The sequence below is a fragment of the Bufo bufo genome, chromosome 1, assembly GCF_905171765.1.
Source record: "Bufo bufo chromosome 1, aBufBuf1.1, whole genome shotgun sequence".
Taxonomy (NCBI): Eukaryota; Metazoa; Chordata; class Amphibia; order Anura; family Bufonidae; genus Bufo; species Bufo bufo.
The window spans coordinates 790,408,130-790,435,486 of NC_053389.1; the positions used below are offsets into that span (position 1 = coordinate 790,408,130).

Here is a 27,357-nt window from a genome sequence, read left to right on the forward strand (position 1 = left end):
TCTGCGCAAACCTCCCCCACCTTGCCTCATATTAAACATGTAATGGAGCGCCCTGACGGGGCCCGGCATTGTCACTGTACTTCATGCCGGGCCCCTTCACAGCGCTTCATTACATGTTAGTACAGCGGGCCCCCTCCCCCCGCCGGGCCCGGTCGCAGTCGCACTCCCTGCGACCGCGATCGTTACGCCCCTGCACCTAAGTAACTATGGGGAACTGTTGAGGGAAGTGGCATATTCAGATATATATATGTATATATAGGCCCTTCTTCTGGGCCCGTCCAGTTGGGGTGTGTTACACATATAGAGATGTATGTGTGCCCCCTGGGTAGCATGCATCTCTATATATCCAGCATTCTGCCCTGCCTCCATGCTGGATGAGACATTGGTGTACATTTTGGCCAAAGCGTAATAAGCCACTCACCGCATCAAGGTTGCCTCCATTTGAGTGGTCCCTAACACTAGTTCCTACCTGTTCATGGGCCATGACAGCCACACAAAATCCAGGGAATGCAGGTCAGCGTGCACGCCAAGCACACTCTGCTTTTAACCCCGTCCGGTGCCATAACAGCTTTCATCGGATCCAGGGATGCAAGTACCAACATGCACACTGAGCCCACTATATACTTCTCCTGGAGCCAAATGGCCACTGGTAGGTTCTATACAGGGAGTGCAGAATTATTAGGCAAATGAGTATTTTGACCACATCATCCTCTTTATGCATGTTGTCTTACTCCAAGCTGTATAGGCTCGAAAGCCTACTACCAATTAAGCATATTAGGTGATGTGCATTTCTGTAATGAGAAGGGGTGTGGTCTAATGACATCAACACCCTATATCAGGTGTGCATAATTATTAAAAGAAGAAAATCTAATGACATGGCCTCCTTGTTCACCTGATCTGAACCCCATTGAGAACCTGTGGTCCATCATCAAATGTGAGATTTACAAGGAGGGAAAACAGTACACCTCTCTGAACAGTGTCTGGGAGGCTGTGGTTGCTGCTGCACGCAATGTTGATGGTGAACAGATCAAAACACTGACAGAATCCATGGATGGCAGGCTTTTGAGTGTCCTTGCAAAGAAAGGTGGCTATATTGGTCACTGATTTGTTTTTGTTTTGTTTTTGAATGTCAGAAATGTATATTTGTGAATGTTGAGATGTTATATTGGTTTCACTGGTAAAAATAAATAATTGAAATGGGTATATATTTGTTTTTTGTTAAGTTGCCTAATAATTATGCACAGTAATAGTCACCTGCACACACAGATATCCCCCTAAAATAGCTAAAACTAAAAACAAACTAAAAACTACTTCCAAAAATATTCAGCTTTGATATTAATGAGTTTTTTGGGTTCATTGAGAACATGGTTGTTGTTCAATAATAAAATTAATCCTCAAAAATACAACTTGCCTAATAATTCTGCACTCCCTGTATAAGCAGACTCAGTTTTATACTGACTTTAAAACCAGCCTCCAGGAGGCTGAACAGGTAGGAACTAGTGTTAGGGACCACTCAAAAGGAGGCAACCTTGACGCGGTGAGTGGCTTATTACGCTTTGGCCAAAATGTACACCAATGTCTCATCCAGCATGGAGGCAGGGCAGAATGCTGGATATAGAGTGCGATCACATTTGTATTCTCCGTTTGAATATATATTTCGCCATAGTGATCTGCACCTATATACAGGTTGTGCTGACTCAATTCCCAAAATTGCATCTCTATATATGTAAGCCATGTTTCAGGGGTATGGGTACATATATATCTATAGATGTGGCCCAGACATCTATGGATGTATATGTGCCCCTATAATATAGGAGGGCTTATGCCTGCCCCTATGTGAATATAATGTCCTTTCATATATGCTTATAGATGTGCCCCAAGCATCTATGGGCATATATGCCGGAATCCTGCCGAAATCCGCCTGCTGGGTGGGTGGAGGAGACCGACAGTTGGAAAATTATGTCCAGCGTCGGCCTCTACAAAGGACAGAGGATCAATAAGATCCTCTGCCCTTTGTCACCATCTCCGGCCGCGCCGGAGATGGTGCGCCTAACAGAGACATGGGAACAAAGAGTTCCCATGCCCCTGTGAGTGGCTGACCTCCGGCGCTGTAATTACAGCGCCGGAGGTAAACGTCCGCTTCAAAGGCGGGAGGATCAAAGGATCCCCCCCCCTGGAAGCGCGCTCCGAGATCCTCGGGCTGGCGCGGTGACGTCATATCACCGCGCCGGGCCACGTGTTGAGGCCGGCGGTGCGCATGCGCACGGCACCAATAGTAAGACTGCGAGCGGGCGCCGCCAAGTTTAAATAGACCGGCGGCGCTCCGCTCAGCAGTCAGGTAAGTCCACCCGGAGAAGAGGCATCCCCTGGACCAACGAGCCCCCCTGGACAACGAGCATAATACCGTTAAGTATATAACCCTCCCTATACCACCAACGATATATATACACTGCTCAAAAAAATAAAGGGAACACTTAAACAACACAATGTAACTCCAAGTCAATCACACTTCTGTGAAATCAAACTGTCCACTTAGGAAGCAACACTGAGTGACAATCAGTTTCACATGCTGTTGTGCAAATGGGATAGACAACAGGTGGAAATTATAGGCAATTAGCAAGACACCCCCAATAAAGAAGTGGTTCTGCAGGTGGTGACCACAGATCACTTCTCAGTTCCTATGCTTCCTGGCTGATGTTTTGGTCACTTTTGAATGCTGGCGGTGCTTTCACTCTAGTGGTAGCATGAGACGGAGTCTACAACCCACACAAGTGGCTCAGGTAGTGCAGCTTATCCAGGATGGCACATCAATGCGAGCTGTGGCAAGAAGGTTTGCTGTGTCTGTCAGCGTAGTGTCCAGAGCATGGAGGCGCTACCAGGAGACAGGCCAGTACATCAGGAGACGTGGAGGAGGCCATAGGAGGGCAACCCAGCAGCAGGACCGCTACCTCCACCTTTGTGCAAGGAGGAACAGGAGGAGCACTGCCAGAGCCCTGCAAAATGACCTCCAGCAGGCCACAAATGTGCATGTGTCTGCTCAAACGGTCAGAAACAGACTCCATGAGGGTGATATGAGGGCCCGGCGTCCACAGGTGGGGGTTGTGCTTACAGCCCAACACCGTGCAGGACGTTTAGCATTTGCCAGAGAACACCAAGATTGGCAAATTCGCCACTGGCGCCCTGTGCTCTTCACAGATGAAAGCAGGTTCACACTGAGCACATGTGACAGACGTGACAGAGTCTGGAGACGCCGTGGAGAACGTTCTGCTGCCTGCAACATCCTCCAGCATGACCGCTTTGACATTGGGTCAATAATGGTGTGGGGTGGCATTTCTTTGGAGGGCCGCACAGCCCTCCATGTGCTCACCAGAGGTAGCCTGACTGCCATTAGGTACCGAGATGAGATCCTCAGACCCCTTGTGAGACCATATGCTGGTGCGGTTGGCCCTGGGTTCCTCCTAATGCAAGACAATGCTAGACCTCATGTGGCTGGAGTGTGTCAGCAGTTCCTGCAAGACGAAGGCATTGATGCTATGGACTGGCCCGCCCGTTCCCCAGACCTGAATCCAATTGAGCACATCTGGGACATCATGTCTTGCTCTATCCACCAACGTCACGTTGCACCACAGACTGTCCAGGAGTTGGCAGATGCTTTAGTCCAGGTCTGGGAGGAGATCCCTCAGGAGACCGTCCGCCACCTCATCAGGAGCATGCACAGGCGTTGTAGGGAGGTCATACAGGCACGTGGAGGCCACACACACAACTGGGCCTCATTTTGACTTGTTTTAAAGGACATTACATCAAAGTTGGATCAGCCTGTAGTGTGTTTTTCCACTTTAATTTTGAGTGGGACTCCAAATTCAGACCTCCATGGGTTGAAAAATTTGATTTCCATTTTTTAATTTTTGTGTGATTTTGTTGTCAGCACATTCAACTATGTAAAGAACAAAGTATTTCAGAAGAATATTTAATTAACTCAGATCTAGGATGTGTTATTTTTGTGTTCCCTTTATTTTTTTGAGCAGTGTATATAATATATATATATATATATATATATATATATATATATATATATATATATATTATCCCCCTGCCCTATACCACCAACGATCCCCTGCCATATCTACCTTCCCCTGCATTAACCCTTATACCACCAACGCCCTGATTCCCCTGCATTAAACCCTTATACCACCAACGACCCCCTGATTCCCCTACATTCCCTGCATTAACTCTTATCCCCTGCATTAACCCTCACACCACCAACCTCTGTGTTCCCCAATAGCCCCTGTTTCCCTTGGTTTCCCCCTATAACCCTTGGTAATCCTTACCTTCCCCTGTCCTGAGCCTAATCCCCGTGTTCCCCCAGGATCCCTCATATTCCCCGCTACCCTGGTATATTGCTACCCCTGATACCCCTTCCCGGCTGCCCTGCTTACCCCAGCAGCAGCAGTGTCTGTATTTACCCCTTGTTATTCCCCGTAGGGAGAGTATATTGACAGGATTGGGTGGGCTTCTGGTAAAGTGTATGTATGTGTATTATAGTTAGATACTGGGGAGGAATTGGGACTGTGTTAGCGTAGACAGACCCGTATTAGTGTGTAATAGTGTGTGTACTTACATTGCTGTGTTTTGCCATAACTATATATACCTATTCCCTTGATATAGATATATATATAGTTATAAACATAAATATTCCTTTGTAGTAGTAAGGCGCCGCAGCAATAGTTGTAGTGTATTGTTGGTACTGTATTATTAGTGTATTATGTATGTTATGTTCTGTAAGGATTAATAAATACTGTCATATTTATACCGATTGTGTAACGTGTGGTTACTAGAGGTAGTTAGTAAGGCGCATGCAGCTAGTTTAGTGATTAGCGTAAGGCAATCAGTAGCGATTTGTTGTTAGGTAAGGCATAAATAGGCGGAGCTATCATAAGACGACTCATGCCTATTTATGAATATTAATTAGTGATATTTGCATAAATTTCAATAATTAATATCCCCTTTTACAGGAACATTTAATAAAACCGGCGATTTGATGCGTCTAAGTTATGTAGAGGAGCCGGCCTGTACATAACATAGGCGCTTTACCGGCAGCCTTGCTACCTGGAGTAGATTTAAGTCATTTTCTACACAAAAAACAGGAGTAGAAAATGATGAATCAGAGGGGCCTGCCGACCGCACCCAAGTTCCCCGTTACCCCTTTTTCTCGGAACTGCCGAAAAAAGGGGTAAGTGGCGTACATGGGGAGAAAAGGAACAGATTTAAAAAATATATAGTATATATATATATTTTTTATAAATGACCCCTATGTCTATAGAGGTAGGTCTGCAGGTGTCGTAATCCCCGATTCATCGTGGAAGGAGCAGCACAGAGGATTTCAGGATATGAGAGTACTGATCTTGTGGTAGGCAGTGACACATCCCCTCCTGTGCCTGTGTTTAATAGGGGCAGGACTGAATGGGACAGAACCGATGTCATGATGTAAAGAGACCCAGATTGATACTGAAAAGAGCAGAGAATCACAGCAGCACAGAGTATTTCAGGAGAGTAGTGTTTTATTTTTATTTATTACTGACCTATCCACGTGTGAGATTGTTTTGGGGACAGGGCTGAATGTGACGGGGCAGTGCTGGATGTAATAAGAACCCAGATGGATACTGAAAGGGGCAGTGTAGCAGAGCAGCACAGAGTACTTCAGGACAGAAGTGTGCTGATCTTCAAAAGAGAGTGACCAGTCCACTTAGACCTCATTCACACATCCGTCATAAGATGGTCAGTGCTTAATCTGTAAAGAATCCATTTTTGGTCCATGTGTCCGCATCCATAGTTCCGTTCCGTTCCGTGGCCCAGCATAAAAGATAGAGCATGTCCTATTCTTGTCCACAGCCACGGACAAGAATAGGGGCATTCTCTACATAGTGCCGGCCATGTGCGGTCCGCAAAATGCCCGGTGTCAGTGTTTTGCGGATCCGAAATTTCAGGATCGCAAAACACTTGCGGACGGACGTGTGAATGGACCCTTGGACTGGTAGGAGCTTCACTTTTCTGGTTTAGGCCGCCTGCACGCGACCATATCCATGTGTGCATTCCGCATTTTACAGATCGATACGTTGTGACCGCTGTTAAAAATGCCAAATTTTTTTTTGGGTGGCTGCAGAACGGACTTACAGATGTGGACGGCGGTCGGTGTGCTGTTCCCATTTTTTGCAGCCCCACTGAAATGAATGAGTCCACATCCGGGAGGAGGGCTCCTGCTGCAGCCAGTTGCCTTACATGAAAGTGTGATCTGAGGATTGTGAGCAGAAGGACATCTAGAAATGATACATAGCCGTATCTTTTAAAGACGCTTGTTGTGATGACACACAGCAGTCACAGACTCTCGCCCCTCGGTCTAGAAGGCAGAGCCCGTCTATGGGCAGTGGGCGCCCCCCTGCAGGCAAGATAACACACAGTGGTCCATTCTGCAGAACTTAATTAACCACCCAGTTTGCCTTCAGACTGTGGGCGGGAAACTGGAGCGCATCGCAGGGCCACCAACAGAGCCCATTTAAGCTTGTAACCATTACAAACCCCCATCAGGAGAAAAACCAGTCAATGATGACATCCCAGGGTCTAATAGCACGCTTCCAAGACGTCTTCTTCTGACTGCCATATCCCGAGACCTCAGATCAGTGATTCACCCATAGCTCATGTTACTCGGATTCACTTTCCGCACTAACCGAGAGGATTTCACCTCCCCCTATTGAAGTCGTCACACTCCGGGCTGTAATTATTGTGGTAAAAACGGCAAATGAATCCGGCATGATGGGCACAGTAATTACCACCATTGTAAAAGCACTATCTAAGCTCTGCACTGAGGAATCTCAGAAGTAATGACTATGTTCATTAGAGGAGATCGTATTGTTCCAACCGTAGACGTAATTAATGGAAATTCAGATTTTTTACCTAAAGCTCAAACCATAGACTGAAGCAAGGAGATGTATACAGAGCATAGCCTTATACTCTGGGGGCTAGGAACCTTGGGTTCAAAGGATGTATACAGAGGTTTGCCTCACATATTGGGAGCTAGGAACCTCAGTCACTCGCACAGATCACAGAGGGTCCCAGTAGGAGGACACCTTCTCCAGACATTATAGTTTTGAGGTGAACTCCAACAAGATCAAGGACTTATACCATGGAAGCATCTTATGGAGGTGGAAGGAATGAATGGTCATTTTGATCTTTAGTAGGATCATAGCTACTAGGCAAGTTGATGTAGGAATGAAAACTGGGCAATGTTGTGTTTTCCTCAATCTTCTGGCGTTGCCTTTAAACTCACTAAATAAATGGTCTAGAGCAGGACCATGATGATGATGATACCTTCAACATCCACAGACAAAGAGGTGTATGTAGAGTTCTGCTAAGTACTAGCCACAATGCCCTCATTACCAGCCACTATGCTCCGACCTTGTCTCGCACAAATCAGGACACTTAGGACGCGTGGCATACCTCATCAAGAACTTGGGGCCCGCACCAGGTTACAATGGTTTCACAGAACACTCAAATTTGGTGCCAATGGGTATTGGTCTTTGTGCTAAGAGAACATGGGTGAGGCCACCAGGTAAAAATGATTCTGGTAAGACGAGAACTACTTAAAGGGGTTCTCCAGGAATTAAGAAAATGAAAATACTTAAATATTACTTTATTATAAATATATTCCCAAATACCTTTCATTAGCTATAGTAGCTTATTTGTCTGAGGAGCAATCATTAGGAGAAATAAAATGTCCGCCGCCCTATTAGTACACACAAAACCTGTCCTAATCACACAGGAGGACAAGTTACTTCGGGACACGGAGGTAAAGAGCTGCCTCATCCTCCTCTCTGACCTGCTTGTCAGGGATTATGATCTTGATTACAGCTAATAAAACGAATCTCCGTAGGAATGGAGTTCATGAGGAAACATGAAGTACAGAGAGGAGGGTGGGGGTAATGAGCAGCAGCACTTGTATGCAGTCTCCATTACCAAAGCCCCACATTACCACAGTCTGTCCTGTCCATCCTCTCTACTTCATTCCTACAGAAATGTAGCTAAAGATCAGCTGTATTCAGGATCATAATCCATGACAAGTAGAGCAGAGGGGAGACATGTCCTCCTATATGATTAGGACAGGTTTTGCATGGATTAATAGAACGGCGGCCATTTTGTTTCTCCTAATGATTGCTCCCTAAAACAAAATGAGCCTTTATAACTAATGAAAGGTATTTGGGAATATATTTATAATAAAGTAATATTTAAGGGGAACCCATCACCGGGATTTTGTGTATAGAGCTGAGGACATGGGTTGCTAGATGGCCGCTAGCACATCCGCAATATCCAGTCCCCATAGCTCTGTGTGCTTTTATTGTGGAAAAAAAACATATGCAAATTAACCTGAGATGAGTCCTGTCCCTGACTCATCTCACGTACAGGACTCATCTCAGGGTAATTTGCATATGTATCAAATCGTTTTTTTTACACAATAAAAGCACACAGAGCTATGGGGACTGGGTATTGCGATGTGCTAGCGGCCATCTAGCAACCCATGTCCTCAGCTCTATACACAAAATACAAGCCGACCGGTTCCCTTCAAGTATTTTCATTTTCTTAAATCCTGGAGAACCCCTACCTCTTTAAGTATGTATCCAGATGTCCAGGACAGACCATGGTGCCCATTGCCAACATACCCCTTTTCCCAGTCACAACTGGTGGGAACTTTGGAAAAACCACTATGGATATACCTACAGAGGAAACATCTCAGGTTTAGGCCTCTTGCACACAAACATATTTTCATTCTGTTTCAGTTCAGTTTTTTTTTTTTGCGAACCGTATACGGAACCATTCATTTCAATGGGTCCACGAAAAACACGGAAGGTACTCCGTGTGCATTCTGTTTCCGTTCCACAAAAAAAATAGAACATGTCCCATTATTGTCCGCATTACGGACAAGGATAGTACTGTTCTATTAGGGGCCAGCTGTTCCGTTCCGCAAAATATGCAATGCGCACGGACGTCATCCGTATTTTCTGCGGACCGCAAAAAACATACGGTCGTGTGCAAGAGGCCTTACCTTGATGTTCACTGTGGGAGTGCAGAGGAACCCATTTAGTGAAGGTGGTTATGGCGCCCCCCTACTATGGGAGGTGTGAACAGCAGGCATCTATAACAATGAGCAGACTCCATAGTGAGGATAAAATAAATACAAGTTATTACAAGACTTTTATTACAAAAATAGTCCATACACTGTCAAAGACATCATTTATACAGCAGAAAGTGATAACGGGCGAGACTACCACACGACGGGCGACAGAGCGGCAGGAAATCTGTAAAAACCAAGCAACCAATCAAATGCCAAAACCAAAAAGTGACGACTTGAATCTGATTGGTTGTCATGGGCAGTGCCACGGCAGCGTCCTACTAGATTACAGCAGACCCAGTGTGAGCGACATGGATTACAAGACGGGTACAGCGGGTAATCCCAAATATAGGACAGGTGCGTGTCGGCAGTCAGACCGCACGATGCGGCCCATTACTAAACTAGTGCAAAAAAGTATCCCTCAGCGACCAGTCAGAAGATTAGAGAAGTAGTGATCCGATTGGTTGCTGTAGGCAAGTATTTTTTAGTGTTTTCTTGTAAATAAGGGCCAGTGCATGGGTGAGTAGCTGCTCAATGCCATTTTCTATTAGTGTTATTTTTGGTTGTTCGTTTTTGGTTCCCTCGGGTGCAGTCATTGTCCTAGGCAGGCCGCAACAACCCAGAAAGGGGTCAACCCTCTCCTCACAGGGGACTACAGCACCGTCATTACAATGCCCATATAAAAAATTTACAGCATTCGCCAACAGACAGTGCCCATGACTGGTGCCCATGGGCGAAGCTTCCCTGAGACCAGATACAAGAGCGTAGACTGGACGTCTAAGATTTTCTTCTGGGGTTTTAGAATCGAGAAGGCATCATTACGTTTGTACTGTTAAAACTCTTAAAGTGGAGACGAAGGAGGCAGTGAATGGAAAGAATGTTGGATGCTTACAAATCTGACTGCTGTGGTGGGCATCTTGGCATGTCTGAGAAAGCTAAATCCCTCCTACCCAACTCCGAGGCACTCCCATCTACCCTTCTGTCCTTGCCTTCAAGATCTTCCTCCAAATCTACCTATCTCAATGTCCTCTCTCAAGTCTGTTCCCCACTTTAGACCCACTACCCCACCACTACCTCATCATCAGTTTTATTAGGTCCACTACATCCTACCAAATTCCAAAGCCTCTTCATCCACTGTCAATCCTTTTTACTCTCCTCCTGGTATAAAAACAGCTGCTCCCATCCTCCTACCTAGCAGCTGTTCTTCATGGCCCCCTCATGTTCTCTTTCCTCCCCCTCCACATACAGATCTATAGGTGGATAAACAACAAACATTTTTTGTGTTCAGAACATCCGGTTCTGGCGTCTCCAGAGACGGTGCTGCGCTGACACAGAACTCACAAGCACCCTCTAGTGGCATGTCTGAAATCTGCACGTCCACACTGCACTCCTTATATACTTAGGCTTCAATCCTGCGTAGACTTGTTCGGGTCAGGGAGTCCCTGAAATAAAAGCAAGGATGTATTTATATATAGAGTCCAATCTATAGAGGGTGATGACATCGGAGCTCTACACTATTTCAGCGTATACCTGGAACTCGTATGAGGAAGCAGATCAGTGTATAGCTGCGGGATCTTGCGAGATGTTAAGGGGGCGAGTGCTTCTCGGAGACGTTGGTAGTTCCTCTCCAGCTCCCGGTGATATTCCCTCTGATCAGCTCCAATGAGAGTCTTATTTTTCCGTAGGGCATCTTCACACCTAAAAATGGGCAAATACACGAGTGTGAATATGCAGGTTCTTAAAAGGGGTATTCCCATCATAGACATTGCAATGTGATCTAGATCTTTTTTTTTTTAAACCCATAGTCGGAGTAATTCTCTTCCTGGTGTCTAATTCTTGTCCACTTCAGGCCCAACAGATTGTGGCCTTCTTTTGGCCCCAAACCAACATTATGGCCCTCTCTGGGCTTTACAACTCCTACTGTATTAAGGCCCTCTGCAGGCCCACCCAGTCTCCACCATTCAGGCCCTCTCTGGATCTCTCCAGTCTCTCACACCATCATAATGGCTCTCTTTGGCCCCAACAGTCTCTCACCCTATGATTATGGCCTCCTTTGGTTCCATCCAGTCTCTTACTTAATCATTACAGCCCTCTTTGGGTCATTCCAGGTTAAAACTCCAAATTGTGGCCTTCTTCAGATCCCTCTAACCTCTCCTTTCCTTGTGTGGACCTCTCTGGGCCCTTCAAGTCCCACTTCTCATTGTGGTTCTCCTCGGGCCCTTTTAGTTTCCCCAACTGTACTGTCAGATTCTGCTCTTCTTCCCTTCCTTACAATCGTCTCTAATCTTGTTTTTTTTTTTGTTTCCTTGGGGCCCTCGTTGTCACTTCTCAGCTAAAAACACCTGCCCTTTGTCCTTACCTCTTGGTGAAGTCCCTGAAGCAAAGCCGGAGTTTGTTATGAAGTCTGTACAGACGCGGATCTTCAGGTATCTCAAATAGAAACACTTGTGCCACCTCCAAGGGTCCCTGGAACAAGGAATCTTACATAACTGAGGTCTCTTATAAAAAGATAATCATTTTCACGTACACGTCTTATTCTGGAGTATTGGTAAAGACACAACTTTCCCACATTCACAATGAAGACTTGTCTCTAATTACCTGGTTCACGGTTGTTCCTACACAGCCCTGAAGCACCATCTGCAGCATTTTGGCATCAGCCGGGTCTTGGTGGGTAGCGAATGCCAGCTCCTGTGTCTTCTTCTGCATATCTTCAATTGCAACTTCAACTGGTATTAGCACCACCTAGAAAACCAACCAATATCCTATGTCCACTAGGACTTCTCTTCCAAACATGTTTTGCTCGCCCCTCCTGTGCACCATCCTTACCTCTTCTTTATGTAGGACGTTGACCCGAGTCTTGATGTAAGGAAACGCATGTGATGTAGTCAGAAAGGTCTTACGCTTGTACTGTTCATGGAGATCTCCGTGAGCCCGGCCGTCAAGTGTGAATGGTGTACAGAAGAGGAAGGTCCGGAGGTTGTAGTTTTTATCAAAGTATGTGACCCTGTCCTTCAGTTCATATGTATCAAAATATGGCTCCACGTAGGTGATCTGAATGTACGCCTAAGAAGAAAATGTGTCATATCGGGGGTCACAGAGGAAGGGTCTCGTTTGGAAGATATGAGAGGACACAGACACTCTTGTGCAGGGAAATGGTGGAACGTTAACATGACCCTTCCCAGAGGGCCGCCACCGCCAAAGCCACCCACAAAGTAAGTGCCATCCGTGTTTAACAGATCATGAGGAAGAGACAGCTTTAAGGATGCATCACTGACCACCTTCTCACGGATTTGAGCACGGATGTGTGAATGAGGTTTTAAATGACTTCTTCTCAAATCTCACATGAATAGATAGGGGACGGTCATGAATATAAGCTCCCAGCATGTCCACACCAACACCACAACCGCTTCCAGACAGTAAAATCTACGTCCAGAACCTCGCTCACCTTGTTGGGGTCAAGTTTTGTTTTGTCCACAGGATTTGAGTCCTTCACCACCTGAACCGTCCCTTCTCCAAACTGATCAGTGTAAAACTCCTAAAAGCACAAGACATTACTGCAGAGCGTGGACCACAGCCGGACATGATGAGGTAGGGCAACCAGCACACACATCACATCACACACCGCGCTAAATACACAGACCCACCAGCGGTTCCCCCCAACCCTCTGCCTGTACACAGACCCACCAGCGGCTTCCCCCCAACCCTATGTCTGTACACATACCCACCAGCAGCTTCTCCCCAAACCTATGTCTATACACATACCCACCAGCGGCTCCCCCCAACCCTATGTCTATACACAGAACCAGCAGAAGCTCCCCCAACCCTCTCCCTATACACAGAACCACCAGCAACTCCCCCAACCCTATGTCTGTACACAGACCCACCAGCGGTTCCCCCCAACCCTCTGCCTATACACAGACCCAACAGTGGATTCCCCCCAACCCTCTGCCTATACACAGACCCAGTAGTGACTTCCTGCACCCTTTGCCTTACCTCCAGACGGTGGGAGATCTCAGCCAGTTTAGTAATTGATGGTTCTTTATACACAAACTCTTGCTCATCCAAGTCACCAAATTTGGAACCATAAAATCCTACACGAAAATAAGTCCCAAACATCCTCTGTGGTTCTGCAAGGAAAGAGGCTTAAGTAAAGGGGATGTCCACATTATATACCGGTATGTCTAATTTATATAAAAATTGGAGACTGTGTACATTACATTACTTATCCTGTACGGATCCTGAGTTACATCCTGTATTATACTCCAGATCTGCACTCACTATTCTGCTGGTGTAGTCACTGTGTACATACATTACATTACTTATCCTGTACTGATCCTGAGTCACATCCTGTATTATAATCCAGAGCTGCACTCACTATTCTGCTGGTGCAGTCACTGTGTACATACATTACATTACTTATCCTGTACTGATCCTGAGTTACATCCTGTATTATACTCCAGAGCAGTACTCAATATCTTGCTGGTGCAGTCACTGTGTACATACATTACTTCTCCTGTACTGATCCTGAGTTACACTCTGTATTATACTCCAGAGCTGCCCTCACTATTCTGCTGGTGCAATCACTGTGTACATACATTACTTATCCTGTACTGATCCTCAGTTACATCCTGTATTATACTCCAGATCTGCACTTACTATTCTGCTGGTGGAGTCACTGTGTATATACATTACATTACTTATCCTGTACTGATCCTGAGTCACATCCTGTATTATAATCCAGAGCTGCACTCACTATTCTGCTGGTGCAGTCACTGTGTACATACATTACTTATCCTGTACTGATCCTGAGTTACATCCTGTATTATACTCCAGAGCTGCACTCACTATTCTGCTGGTGTAGTCACTGTGTACATACATTACATTACTTATCCTGTACTGATCCTGAGTCACATCCTGTATTATAATCCAGAGCTTCACTCACTATTCTGCTGGTGTAGTCACTGTGTACATACATTACATTACTTATCCTGTACTGATCCTGAGTCACATCCTGTATTATACTCCAGATCTGCACTCACTATTCTGCTGGTGTAGTCACTATGTACTAGGGATCGACCGATTATCGGTTTTACCGATATTATCGGCCGATATTCAGGATTTTGAACATTATCGGTATCGGCATCTATTTTGCCGATATACCGATAACGTATTGGGAACACAGAACGCGCTGCTCTCAGCGCTCTCCGCGTTCCCTCAGCAGCACAGGGGAGAAGGAAGCAGTGTCTCCCTCCCCCTGTGCTGCTGCTGCCGCTGCAGCCAGTGAGAGGAAGGAGGACAAGAGGAGGGGAGGGGCTGTGGCCACCGCTCCACCAATGAAGATAAGTCTCTCAATCATTCATATACAGGAGGCGGGAGCTGGCTGCAGAATCACATAGCCGGCTCCCGACCTCTATGAGCGGTAGCTGCGGTCCTCGGTAGTTAACCCCTTAGGTGCCGCGGATCGCAGCTACCGCTCATAGAGGTCGGGAGCCGGCTATGTGATTCTGCAGCCAGCTCCCGCCTCCTGTATATGAATGATTGAGAGACTTATCTTCATTGGCGGCGCAGTGCGCCCCCCCCCCCAAGCCCCCCAGTATTAATCATTGGTGGCGCAGTGCGCCCCCCACCCCCATAGTAAAAACATTGGTGGCGCAGTGCGCCCCCCCACCCAGTATTAATCATTGGTGGCAGTGGCCACAGGATCCCCTCTCTCCTGCTCCTCCGATCGGAGCCCCAGGGGGCTCCGATCGGTTACCATGGCAGCCAGGACGCTATTGAAGCTCTGGCTGCCATGTTCAGCTCCATGCTGCTGTGTGCACAAAGCACAGAGCAGCAGGGACAGTGTGAGATCCTATTCACACTGATAGAGATCTATCAGGGTGAATAGGACAAGGGTTTTAGTCCCTAAGGGGGCTAAAAGTTAGTAAAAAAAAAAAAAAACCAACAAAAAAACCCCACAAAAATATTAAGTATAAATGAAAAAGATTTTAAAAAAATATAAATACACGTTAACAAAAAAAAACATATTAATTTTCAGCAGATTTGTGTAGGAATTTTTTTTTCTCAAAAATGAAAATTATCAGAATATCGGTATAAATTATCGGCTATCGGCCTGAAAGTTCACGAATTATCGGTATCGGCCCTAAAAAAATCAATATCGGTCGATCCCTACTGTGTACATATATTACTTATCCTGTACTGATCCTGAGTTACATCCTGTATTATACTCCAGAGCTGCATTCATTATTCTGCTGGCTGTTTGGCAGCTAACTTGTTCTGAGACATACCCCAGACAGGGTATCGACAAGCCGGCTGGAGATGTAGGTACAAACCAACATGGTGGTCAAGTGGGAAGAATAGATTTCTTTTACTCACCAGAATTTCCAGTCCCAGACGGACAGAACGTGAGGAGGGAAAAACAGAGAGAGACACAATTAGAAAGACGAAATCTGATGAGGGTGATGTAAGCTGGCCACACATGGTGATGTCACAGGGGCCCACTGGGGAGTCTTAAAGGGGCCCACCATCGCTCAAATATAGATGGAATATTACATGACCCGTTCATACACGACTACAGGTGGAGAACGCAGATGACTAGTGACTACCCTTTCTGCCAACATGGGGCTCATCAGATTGGGACCGAGAGTGAGGGGAGTCGGATGTTACCATGTGTGGCTAGCTTAAATGTGAACCCATCATTTAGATGCTATGCAAAAGCCTTTTGTGGGACTGTGTGTATAAATTCCCTGCAGCACCACCACAGGGGAAATGAAGTATTACACATCCACTATATGTAATCAATGGGCTGTCGGGTCCTCCAGAGTCAGAGGCTCCCCTTGTAGCCCCTCTCTGCTCTATTAACCTAAAATTCTCTCCATTTCCAAGCCAGGCAACCCCGAATATCAATTCAGCTCACCACATATCTGCTAATGCTAGGCATACATGATGGATACACACAAGGATGTGAGTGATGTACATTTACATACATAAATATATAAGTGCTTACATGCACAGTATACAGTCTCATACACCCCCCCCCCCCCAACATGCTAAAAAACAAAAGGAGTCTACGCCTCTCATCCATAACATCCCCCCGTGACCTTGGCTTTGTAAATAGATAAGACTCATGTGATGTGCACACATACACAAAGCCATCCACTGTCCTCCATCTACACATGCTCTAATTATGCAATAGGGCTCAGCTCTTCTTTCCGGCGGTGGGAGGGGAATGTCGCCCCTACACTCTATGGCGGCACATGCGGTACCACGTCTTGAACCCAGAAGGGCGAGTGGGTCAATATTTTTGCATTTCCTATTGCATAAGAAGAACCTGGCAGCGTACTGGGTGGTGAGCGTTAGCTGCCGTGCAGCAAGTGATTGTGGGTAAGAAAAGCACGGTGAACACATGAGAAACTGGTTAATTTTCACACTTCCTACCTCCCAGCTTGTGATCTGCCCGGGAGCAAGGGGGAAAAAAAACAAAGAAGAGGAGAATACAGATCAGTCACAGGAAGAGGCCAAAAATCAGGAGAGAGAAGGAAGAGATGAGGAGGGGCTGATTGGAGAAAGGAAAGAAATGAGGAAGAGGAAGAGAGAGTTTTGACCAGACCGAGCAAGAGCCGAGGCCCGGGGGCGCACAGAGCCGAGGCCCGGGGGCGCACAGAGCCGAGGCCCGGGGGCGCACAGAGCCGAGGCCCGGGGGCGCACAGAGCCGAGGCCCGGGGGCGCACAGAGCCGAGGCCCGGGGGCGCACAGAGCCGAGGCCCGGGGGCGCACAGAGCCGAGGCCCGGGGGCGCACAGAGCCGAGGCCAAGAGGAAAGAGCACAAGAGTGTGCAGGTGCAGGGCAAGCGAGTGCCAATGCCCAGCTCATGGATAACGGGTGTGCATCAGGGCAACAGAGAAGGCACATGCGCCAGCACAAGAGAGGGTGGGTGTTCATGTAAAAGATCCAGCACAGAAAGAAGATGGAAAATAAAGTTGATATGGAATAATGGAACAAGTCAAAATCATTTAACATGAAAAACTATGGGTAAAAGAGAGAGAAAAGAATGGTTCATAAGAGAGAACACTTTAACAAAACATTAACACCCATCAACTCTAAACTAATCTCAGCAGCAATGACAGGGTTAAGTATCTGGACTGCACTAGGGGGGCTCCTGTATGGAGCAGAGCCGAGACTGCGGGGACTGTATGTGTCTACACAGTCATTACTCTCACAGTCCCGGTGTTCTCCTCTTTCCATGTCTTACAGTCTGCTCTGGGTCTCTGCGCCATAGTCTTGTGTTCCTCAGCTACCTGCGCTTACAGTCATTTACCCACATAAATAATAGCGCCCTCTACCTGGTTGTTGATCTTGTTGAATGCCTCCTGCAGTTTTCCATGGACAGAAGCCAGTTTCTTGTAGTCCCGATGAGCTTCATAAATGGGGATGAGAATCTTATAGACCTCATTCACTGCCTCGAATAGTGACCCCTGAAGAAAGAGAAGGAGCAGAGGATGACACCGCAGGAGCGCACGCACACGCGCAGAAACACCCAGAGAAACAAGTCTCATTGCTGGGAGTTCTGGTTCATTGGATTGATTTTTTTTCAAGCAAACCTGGGAACTCTCCGGGGCTCTGCAGCCCTAATTAGTTCAGGGGCTCTGGAGGGTCTCAATTTATTTAAGGGTCATCTGGTCTCTTTGTCTTTATTAAGGGGGGAGTCTGGTCTCGGGGTCTTTATGGGAAATGTGGTCTGTGTGTGTGTGTGTGGGGGGGGTCTGATCTGGGGTTTTTATTTAGGAGGTATCTAGTCTATCTAGCCATCTGCCATCATGGGCTCTGGAAGGTCTATATTTATTTAGGTCTGGGGTCTTTTTTTGTGAGAGTCTGGTCTGTTTTTTTTTTATTTCGGGGGGATTCTGGTCTGAAGTCTGTTAGTTCAGGGGTTCTGGAGGGTTTATATTTATTTAGGGAAAGTCTGGTCTGTGTATGTCGGGGGCGGTTGGTCTGGGGTCTTTATTTCGTAGAAGCCTGGTCTGGGGTCTTAGTTCAGGGGCTCCAAATGGTCTATATTCATAGAGAGTCTGTTCTGTAATTGTTTAGGGGTCTGTATTCATTTTAGTGTGTAATGTAATGGGTCACTATATGGGAATGAAGTAGGTCGTGACATTTCTGATATAAATGGACAGGGCATGAATCAAAAATATTGTGTGGCACCGATTTATATGTCCCCTTTCAGAATCTCCCCGACTGTCCGCATGGAAAATAACAGAGGAGAGTTGTCCTCACCATATTGAGGCTCGCACAAGCCTGCTCCAGTAGTCCCACCAGCCCGGCCTCGGTGAAATATTTCCCAGTACAGATCCCTTCTTCATCTGGCGATACAACATCATCTGACACCGCTGACTCTTCCAGCACATTGGAGGATATGCTCTGCAGGGACAGAAGTCAGGCCGGCATGTAGTACATACACACACACTATAAACCCCCATCATAACAGGCATTGTCACAGTACCTGGAAAGTAACACACCCCACGGGCAGGTGCCTGGCATCCTCAATCATGCTGAGATACTCCGATACCAGTGCAGCTCCATGTATTAGGCAGTGGGCAGCCTCTGCATGGTTTCCACGCTCTGTGTGCTTGGCCGCCATGTTCTGGAGCCACGTCAGACGCAGATCTGGGGAGTTCTGGTATCCTTTAGCTATCCTGAATTATAATACACAGCATAAATAGTATGATAATATAACTGGCACAAGATCCAGTAATCTAGATTTATATCTGAACCCTAATCTGCCGGCACTGACTGGGTGTGCACTAGAGAAGAAGCCGAGCAATACTGCCTGCACCGACTGGGTGTGCACTAGAGAAGAGCAGCACTGCCTGCACTGACTGGGTGTATACTAGAGAAGATGCCGAGCAGCACTGCCTGCACTGACTGGGTGTATACTAGAGAAGATGCCGAGCAGCACTGCCTGCACTGACTGGGTGTATACTAGAGAAGATGCCGAGCAGCACTGCCTGCACTGACTGGGTGTGCACTAGAGAAGATGCCGAGCAGCACTGTCTGCACTGACTGGGTGTGCACTAGAGAAGAAGCCGAGCAGCACTGCCTGAACTCACTGGGTGTGCACTAGAGAAGATGCCGAGCAGCACTGTCTGCACTGACTGGGTGTGTACTAGAGAAGAAGCCGAGCAGCACTGCCTGCACTGACTGGGTGTATACTAAAGAAGCCGAGCAGCACTGCCTGCACTGACTGGGTGTGCACTAGAGAAGATGCCGAGCAGCACTGTCTGCACTGACTGGGTGTGTACTAGAGAAGAAGCCGAGCAGCACTGCCTGCACTGACTGGGTGTATACTAGAGAAGAAGCCGAGCAGCACTGCCTGCACTGACTGGGTGTGCACTAGAGAAGATGCCGAGCAGCACTGCCTGCACTGACTGGGTGTGCACTAGAGAAGATGCCGAGCAGCACTGTCTGCACTGACTGGGTGTGTACTAGAGAAGAAGCCGAGCAGCACTGTCTGCACTGACTGGGTGTGTACTAGAGAAGAAGCAGAGCAGCACTGCCTGCACTGACTGTGTGTATACTAGAGAAGATGCCGAGCAGCACTGTCTGCACTGACTGGGTGTGCACTAGAGAAGATGCCGAGCAGCATTGTCTGCACTGACTGGGTGTGTACTAGAGAAGAAGCCGAGCAGCACTGCCTGCACTGACTGGGTGTATACTAGAGAAGATGTCGAGCAGCACTGTCTGCACTGACTGGGTGTGCACTAGAGAAGAAGCTGAGCAGCACTGCCTGCACTGACTGGGTGTGCACTAGAGAAGATGCCGAGCAGCACTGCCTGCACTGACTGGGTGTGTACTAGAGAAGAAGCAGAGCAGCACTGCCTGCACTGCCTGAGTGTGCACTAGAGAAGATGCCGAGCAGCACTGTCTGCACTGACTGGGTGTGTACTAGAGAAGAAGCCGAGCAGCACTGCCGGCACTGACTGGGTGTGTACTAGAGAAGAAGCCGAGCAGCACTGCCTGCACTGACTGGGTGTGTACTAGAGAAGAAGCAGAGCAGCACTGCCTGCACTGACTGGGTGTGCACTAGAGAAGAAGTGGAGTACAAGTGCCGTACATAGACAAGTGACCGATCTTGCTGAACGGCTCCTGCTTCGAGGAGGACAACTATTCATTGCACTGGGACTAATAGTGCAGCTTCCCCTGGAGATATTGTTGGGGCTTCAGCAGCTTCGGGTAGGGTTAATCCAGCTGGGACACCCTCCACAATATTTTAAAGGTCTTTACAGAAATTTGCCTGAGGTTGCACTAGTAGCATGTCTGTTTCTGGAAAATGCACAGGGGCAGACTTGACATTATTGGGGCCCCCAGCAATTATATATTTGGGGGCTCCTGTCGTACCAGTAACTTCTGCAATGTAGCACTAAGCTCCACCTAATGGATGCCTTATGTGCCCCCACAGTATAATGCCACCCCATAATATAATATGCCCCCTTATGTCCCCCCAAATTATAAAGTAACCTCATCTGCTCCGTTATATCTCCTGGACAGTCTTATAATTGGCAACAGTCCAGAAATTGCAGGAACATCCCTCATTTTCAGACAATCCCGGACCAATAAATGGGGGGGGGGCTTATGCGAGTCTGACCGATCCTGGGGATTGGTCACCAATATGTATTACTTGATAACCCCTTTAATGCCTGAATTTGCCAACTACAATGCTGGTAAGTATACATGTCTCCATGACAACAAGTCATCTAAATGACGGAAGACATGTTATCAATATGTCCCAGTAGTGCAAACGGTTAGCATCTCTAGCAAGCTGGCTGAGCTCCTATAACATGGACGTCTACATCAGTGTGTAGATCCACCTACAGGACTCAGAAGTGAGAGCCCTCACCGGTACATGAGATCCAACAGCATCTCCGGGTCCTCCTGGTGCTCCTTCATCTTTACGGTATCGGTCAGGATCATGTGCAGATTAAACACCAGATCCTGGACCTAGAAGGCACAAAATTAATGGTTTAAAAGGGATTGTACAGATTTAGAAAAACATGGCTTTTTTTCCTTCTACAAACAGCGCCACACCCGTCTATAGGTTGTGTCTGGTATTGCAGCTCAGCTGTACTGACGTGGATAGCACTGCATGCAATACCACTCACAACTAGGGTTGCCACCTGGCCGGTAACTCCCCGGCCAGGCCAGTATTTTTTAGTGCCCCTGCTGGTGCCGGTAATATTTCTCTGAAGGCAATAATAATTACCGGTATTTTCCTATAAGGCCTATTACTAATGAGCGCTTCCATTATAACCCCCCTCCCTCACACACCTCACCTCATTCATTGGCTCGCGCCGCGGTGAACACTCTGCTGACTGGATGTGCAGGACCGCACCTGCAAGACGTCATCACACTGGAGCACAGGTGCGGTCCTGCACATCCAGTCAGCAGGGAGCGGTCACCGCGGTGCAAGGAAATGGAGGGAGGGGAGTGCTTTTTTTTTTTTTTGCAGAAGCCCAGAAGAAGGCACTAATGGGGGCATTACTATTACTGGGGCGCACTAATGGGGGCATTACTATTACTTGAGGGCATTACTATTACTGGGGCACACTAATGGGGGCTTTACTATCACTGGGGGGCACTAATGGGGGAATTACTCTTACTGTGGGGCATTAATTCTGGGGCACACTAATGGGGGCTTTACTATCACTGGGGGGCACTAATGGGGGCATTACTCCCACTGTGGGGCATTAATTCTGGGGCACACTAATGGGGGCATTACTCCCACTGTGGGGCATTAATTCTGGGGCACACTAATGGGGGCTTTACTATCACTGGGGGGCACTACTCCCACTGTGGGGCATTAATTCTGGGGCACACTAATGGGGGCATTACTCCCACTGTGGGGCATTAATTCTGGGGCACACTAATGGGGGCTTTACTATCACTGGGGGGCACTACTCCCACTGTGGGGCATTAATTCTGGGGCACACTAATGGGGGCTTTACTATCACTGGGGGGCACTAGTGTGGGCATTACTAGTACTGGGACGCACTAATAGGGGCTTTACTATTACTGGGGGGCACTAATGGGGGCATTGTTCTTACTGTGGGCACTAATGAGGGCATTATTAATTCTGGGGCGCACTAATGGGGGCATTACTATTACTGGGGCACACTAATGGGGGCTTTACTAGTACTGGGACTCACTAATAGGGGCATTACTAGTACTGGGGGGCATTAATGGGGGCTTTACTATCACTGGGGGGCACTAATGGGGGCATTACTCACTGTGGGGCATTAATTCTGGGGCACACTAATGGGGGCATTACTCCCACTGTGGGGCATTAATTCTGGGGCACACTAATGGGGGCATTGTTCTTACTGTAGGCACTAATGGGGGCCTTATTAATTCTGGGGGGCGCTATTTGAGGCATTACTATTAGTGGGAGCCACAGTATGACAGCGACTTAACACCCTGTGTCTTCAGGCACGCCTCCACAACCACACCCTTTGGGGTGTGGCTTAACTTGAACGGTATTTTTTTTGTTGGGAAAGGTGCGAACCCTACTCACAACCTGTGGGTGGATGTGGCGCTGGTTTGGTAAACCTGGAAATGATTCTACGGCATACTTTCCCACTTTGAAGAATAGGCCGTGGGAGAAGTGACAGGGCAGCGGTGTGCGCTGCCCATTTGAAAACCCCACCCCTCATTACATAAACGAACCCCTTTGATAACACACCACACCATCTTGAGGGAATTATTGGTGCTGGGGCTACAGCATCATGGTGCACAGATTTTTGGGAGGAGATTTGCCAGCTCTTCCAGGAGTCCGGGAGGTATCCCTTTTTTCTGAAAGCCTACTAGATGATCCAGAAGAGAGTTGGCAAGAATGTTCTAGGGTGGCCCTAGACCTTCTGACAGTTTCTAAATCCAGCCGCAGACTCCTTTGGCATATGCTGGATCCATTTTTAATAGATTACACTGCTTTGCTTGCCGGAGCGGGGTATCTACAGCTGGGCGCATTACCTGCTCCGGGAAGGTGGTGTCTCTCAGCTCTAGATCCTCCTCAGAGTAGGTCAGGATAGTCTTCAAGGATCTCCGCAGATGCTCTTCATTAAATTTCTGAGAGGTCCCCACCAGTGAGGACAGGGACATGGTAACCTGCATCTTCACACGGGCAAAATTCTGATCCGAAATAGAAAAGGGGTAGATACAGAAAATCTTAAGACTTATGCTGCCCCCTAATGGCAATAACTACAACTGCAACTGAGGCAAGTACGGTGGAGGAAACGCTGCATTATTCTCCTTCACTTCCAGTGGATAATAAATAGGATACCCTCCCAGAGGGCGAGGACTGATAGATGCCGGATTATCAGACACTGATTAGTAGATCACTTACATTCCCAATCTCGAAGTTCTGTCTCATGAGCAGGTAGAGCGAGGCGCTGGCGTGGGTTCGCACGCTGCTGATACAGCTGCTGCAGTGGCGCAGGAGACGCAGGCAGAGGTCGCAGCACAGCTCGGTGTCATCTTCAAACAGCATCTCTGGGAACTGAGAGTCACCATCCGGGCGTTAGAGACAAGATGGTACAAACACTGGCACCATGCAGAATTAGGAAGAATACTGAGGGAGAAGTTATCATGGGGGGGCGGATACAAAGGAGAAAGAAGTGTCCAGAATGTCTGTAATCTATGGAAGAAATGGACACTCTTACCTTGCACACCAGCGCCCTCTGGCTGGTGAAACAGTGCTGCAGGTATAAGGCGCTTTGGTTGCAGCTCATACTGAGCAGCAGGACTTTCAACACTCCTCCCAGGACGCTCTCCTTCATCTCTGACAGCATGACTGTCTGCAAGAGAAACGGGGAGTGAGTTCCTGTAGAAAGTCCACCATGATGGCAGGTCCCCATCACCATCATTTATAATACTGGGCCCCTCTCGGATATCGACTGCTACGCCCTGCTCTGTCCGAGGACTTGCCTGCACAATGATCTCCAGTGTGTCCAGCACCACCAGGTTGGCCTCGGCCGCCATATTTCCATCCACTGTGACTTCCAGTTCTCGTTCTGCCTGCGATCTGAAATGAGAGGGGAAGGGATTATGGCCAAACATCCGCATTATACTTCCCATCACATAAATGATTGGGGTTGTAGTACTCACTTCTCCGTTTTCTCACTGCTCGGCTTCCACTGCGTGACGTTTTTCCTCCATCGCACGTTCTCCTGGGCGCCATAAGGGCTGCGCTCTGTAAGGTAAGCACAGACTAGGGTTGGGGGGGTGCACAAGACTGAAGGAGATCCTGGCCAATGTAGCGATAAGGGGGCACTGCCAGCAATCAGCTCTGGCCATGAGGAAGGAGAAGCAAGGATGGGCACACCCTGGCACAGGAAGGCACCTGACAGTTTAACAGTGCCCTCTCGTGTCATGGCTGCATATACCTGGCCACTTCCCTGCCATAACAGGGATGGCACACCCCTATTATCGGGCCCCAGCGGTCAGATCTTCTCCAATGGGTCCCAAACATGAGGCGAGACCCAAACAACCAACCAGCCTCTTACCTCGGCTACGTTTCACCATGTCTTGGCGGGCGCCGATAGTTCCAAGTATGGCCTCCTCCAGTCTTGCTTTCATGTCAAGAGATTTCTTAAAGGTCAGGCTGTTTATACGCTCAAACGCTTTCTTACCCTGGAGGAACAAACATGGAAAAACCAGTATGGATATGGAATGAGGTACAGCGGGCACGGTGCCAAGTATAGACAGAAGTCTTATTATGGAGGCACGATGTGCATTCTGCCTCATACCAAAAAGAGGTATATGTGACTGGAAGCAGGACAAGCAGAGGATCAGCAGTTTGATAGGACTGGGAGGTACGGAGAGCCTCATGCCTCAGCTTGTACGGACATCAGTGCACATACAGAAAAGGCAGTCAGTGTGGTCAGATGAGGTGCAGAGTGCTTGGCGCCTCACTATGTTATAAGGGGGCATGGAGTGCCTCACCTTGTACTGGAAGCAGGACAAGCAGAGGATCAGCAGTTTGATAGGACTGTGAGGTACGGAGAGCCTCATGCCTCAGCTTGTATGGTCATGAGGGCACATACAGAACAGGCAGTCACCGTGTGGTCAGATGAGGAGCAGCGTGCTTGGCGCCTCACTATGTTATGAGGAGGCATTTAGTGCCTCATGCCTCACCTTGTACTGGAAGCAGGACACACAGAAGCTCAGCAGCTCCAGCACCCGGGTCAGCTGGATTACAGACAGGCTGGAGAACCAGCGCTGCAGACAGTCCTGCTCGGCGTTCTTCAGCACCCACAGAGCGCACACCAGGAGATTGCGGCTGGACTCCGCGGAGAGCGCACTGCCGGTGCGCATAGGCTGGGGAGACAGCAATGGACGCCACAGATTACATCCAGAATAATAATAATCGGAGGGTGGGGACCGGATACAGTTATCTCTGCACTTACAGCTGAGGGGAGAGGGAAGCTGGTGGTCTTCTGCACGGTGGGGAGTGGAGACCCCGCTATAGCCATGGCCACCGTCTGACTGATGGTGCCTCCATCAGAGTCCACCTCATCCATCACAGAAGAGGCATGGCGGACCCTCTGGGCGTGGGGGTCTCCTAGGGAAAGGACAAATTCACACAGTCAAGAGCAACACTCTCTTTCTAAAACGCTCACCATTTTCAAGATGTCTACTTGCTGTCAGTGAACAGGTCCAGAGCATGTAAACCGTAACAGGTCCTGCACCGTTTCCATTCATTGACAGCAAACAGTGATGTTGTAAACGCTTCATAAAAATGACACGTCGTAAGAGTCACAGCCCCAATGATATCATCCCCCCCCCCCCCGAGAGGTGAGGCACACGCCCCGGACATCTCTCCTATTAAACCCTTGGCGCTGTAATCCATTTTCATTTGTTCGTTTTTCACTCCCCTGCCTTCCCAGAGCCGTAACTTTTTAACTTTCCCGTTCCCGTATGAGGGCTCGGTTTTTTGAGGGACAAGCTGAACTTCGGACCATTTAATATTCCAGGATGTACTGAAAAAAATATTAATGAGGTGGAAATGAAAAAAATATATATTTTTTAAAAATTGTGCCATTTTACTACTTAAAAAAAAAATAAAAAAAATTTTGTATCACCATATTCTGACCCCCATAACTTTTTTAGATTTCGGCCTACAGAGCTGTGTGGGGGGCTCATTATTTGGTGGGGTCGATCCGTAATTTTCATGGATACAATTCTGGGGTGTTTATGGCTTTTTTTTTATCCCTTTTTATTTTAAAAGTTTTTTTTTCCGTTACAGCGTTCACTGTATGGAATAAATCCTTTTATAATTTAATTGTTTGGGTGTTTTTCAGATGCGGCGATCCTAATGGTGTTCATATTTTTTGGTCTATTTTTATTTGTAAAACGGTGGTAAATATTTTTTTTTTTTAAAGGGGACTACAGCAATATCTATACTCCTATTAAAGGGTGCCGCAAAACATAGTCTACACTTTTCAAACCAGCCCCTGGATCTGAATACTTTTGTAATTGCATATAAATAACAATTTAGTATAGCCACTGAGCTATTCAATAAAATCTCTGTATAGCGCCACCTGCTGTTTGTTATTTTCCTTATTTCTTGTCCACCTCAATGAGGTGGTCGCATGCGCTAACCCCTTTAAGACCCGTCACTGGAGGGAGCCCTCTTCTACTAAAGGACCACTCAGTTGCCATGGTCGCAATTGTCCATGGAATCAAAGGGGTTAAATATCCAAGATCAGTGTCGTCTCTAATCATATACGCTGTAAAACACCAGGCACCTGCTGGCTAGGAGCTACTAAGCTGGCGCCATCTTAAAAGACCAGACATCCATCGTACATGTACAGCGCATGTCAGAAAGGGGTTAAACAACTTCCAGGCCCTGCTTGTTGACTGTATCCAGGAGCCCCACTGACGGGACCCTTATCATTCTTACAAAAGAGCGCCACACCGCTCCGTGGGTTGGGTGCGGTATTGCAGCTCTGCTCCACTGTAGTGAATGGAACTGAGCTGCAATACCACACATCACCAGTGAACAGGTGTGGCGCTGTTTATGGAAGAAAGCAGCTATTTAGGGTTTGTTTCCAGCCTCTGGATGAGCACAGAAGCCATTCTATTCACTGACAGCTAGCACATATGTTGTGTCCACCTCATGAATTACGTGAATCTAGGGATTTCTTCAGTTC

General features: G+C 47.6%; 1 protein-coding gene across 6 annotated transcripts in view; it reads right to left on the reverse strand.

Annotated features, from left to right (window-relative positions):
• Positions 1 to 9,232: 9,232 nt before the first annotated feature.
• Positions 9,233 to 27,357, reverse strand: part of DOCK6 (dedicator of cytokinesis 6) — an 88,599-nt gene continuing 70,474 nt past the window's right edge. For 5 of the 6 annotated variants that reach the window (XM_040414975.1, XM_040414979.1, XM_040414978.1 and 2 more), the window contains 20 exons: positions 25,612 to 25,766; positions 25,340 to 25,522; positions 24,709 to 24,835; positions 24,311 to 24,395; positions 24,131 to 24,227; positions 23,866 to 24,000; positions 23,550 to 23,702; positions 23,177 to 23,335; positions 21,051 to 21,151; positions 18,657 to 18,849; positions 18,431 to 18,574; positions 17,500 to 17,631; positions 16,595 to 16,609; positions 13,151 to 13,276; positions 12,603 to 12,692; positions 11,984 to 12,220; positions 11,756 to 11,899; positions 11,517 to 11,623; positions 10,688 to 10,855; positions 9,233 to 10,599 (listed from right to left, as the gene is read on the reverse strand). In XM_040414975.1, the coding sequence (XP_040270909.1) occupies positions 10,557 to 10,599; positions 10,688 to 10,855; positions 11,517 to 11,623; positions 11,756 to 11,899; positions 11,984 to 12,220; positions 12,603 to 12,692; positions 13,151 to 13,276; positions 16,595 to 16,609; positions 17,500 to 17,631; positions 18,431 to 18,574; positions 18,657 to 18,849; positions 21,051 to 21,151; positions 23,177 to 23,335; positions 23,550 to 23,702; positions 23,866 to 24,000; positions 24,131 to 24,227; positions 24,311 to 24,395; positions 24,709 to 24,835; positions 25,340 to 25,522; positions 25,612 to 25,766 (2,594 nt within the window). In that variant the 3' untranslated portion in view covers positions 9,233 to 10,556. The remainder of the gene's footprint in view (positions 10,600 to 10,687; positions 10,856 to 11,516; positions 11,624 to 11,755; positions 11,900 to 11,983; positions 12,221 to 12,602; positions 12,693 to 13,150; positions 13,277 to 16,594; positions 16,610 to 17,499; positions 17,632 to 18,430; positions 18,575 to 18,656; positions 18,850 to 21,050; positions 21,152 to 23,176; positions 23,336 to 23,549; positions 23,703 to 23,865; positions 24,001 to 24,130; positions 24,228 to 24,310; positions 24,396 to 24,708; positions 24,836 to 25,339; positions 25,523 to 25,611; positions 25,767 to 27,357) is intronic. The other variant, XM_040414976.1, reaches the window with a different exon arrangement.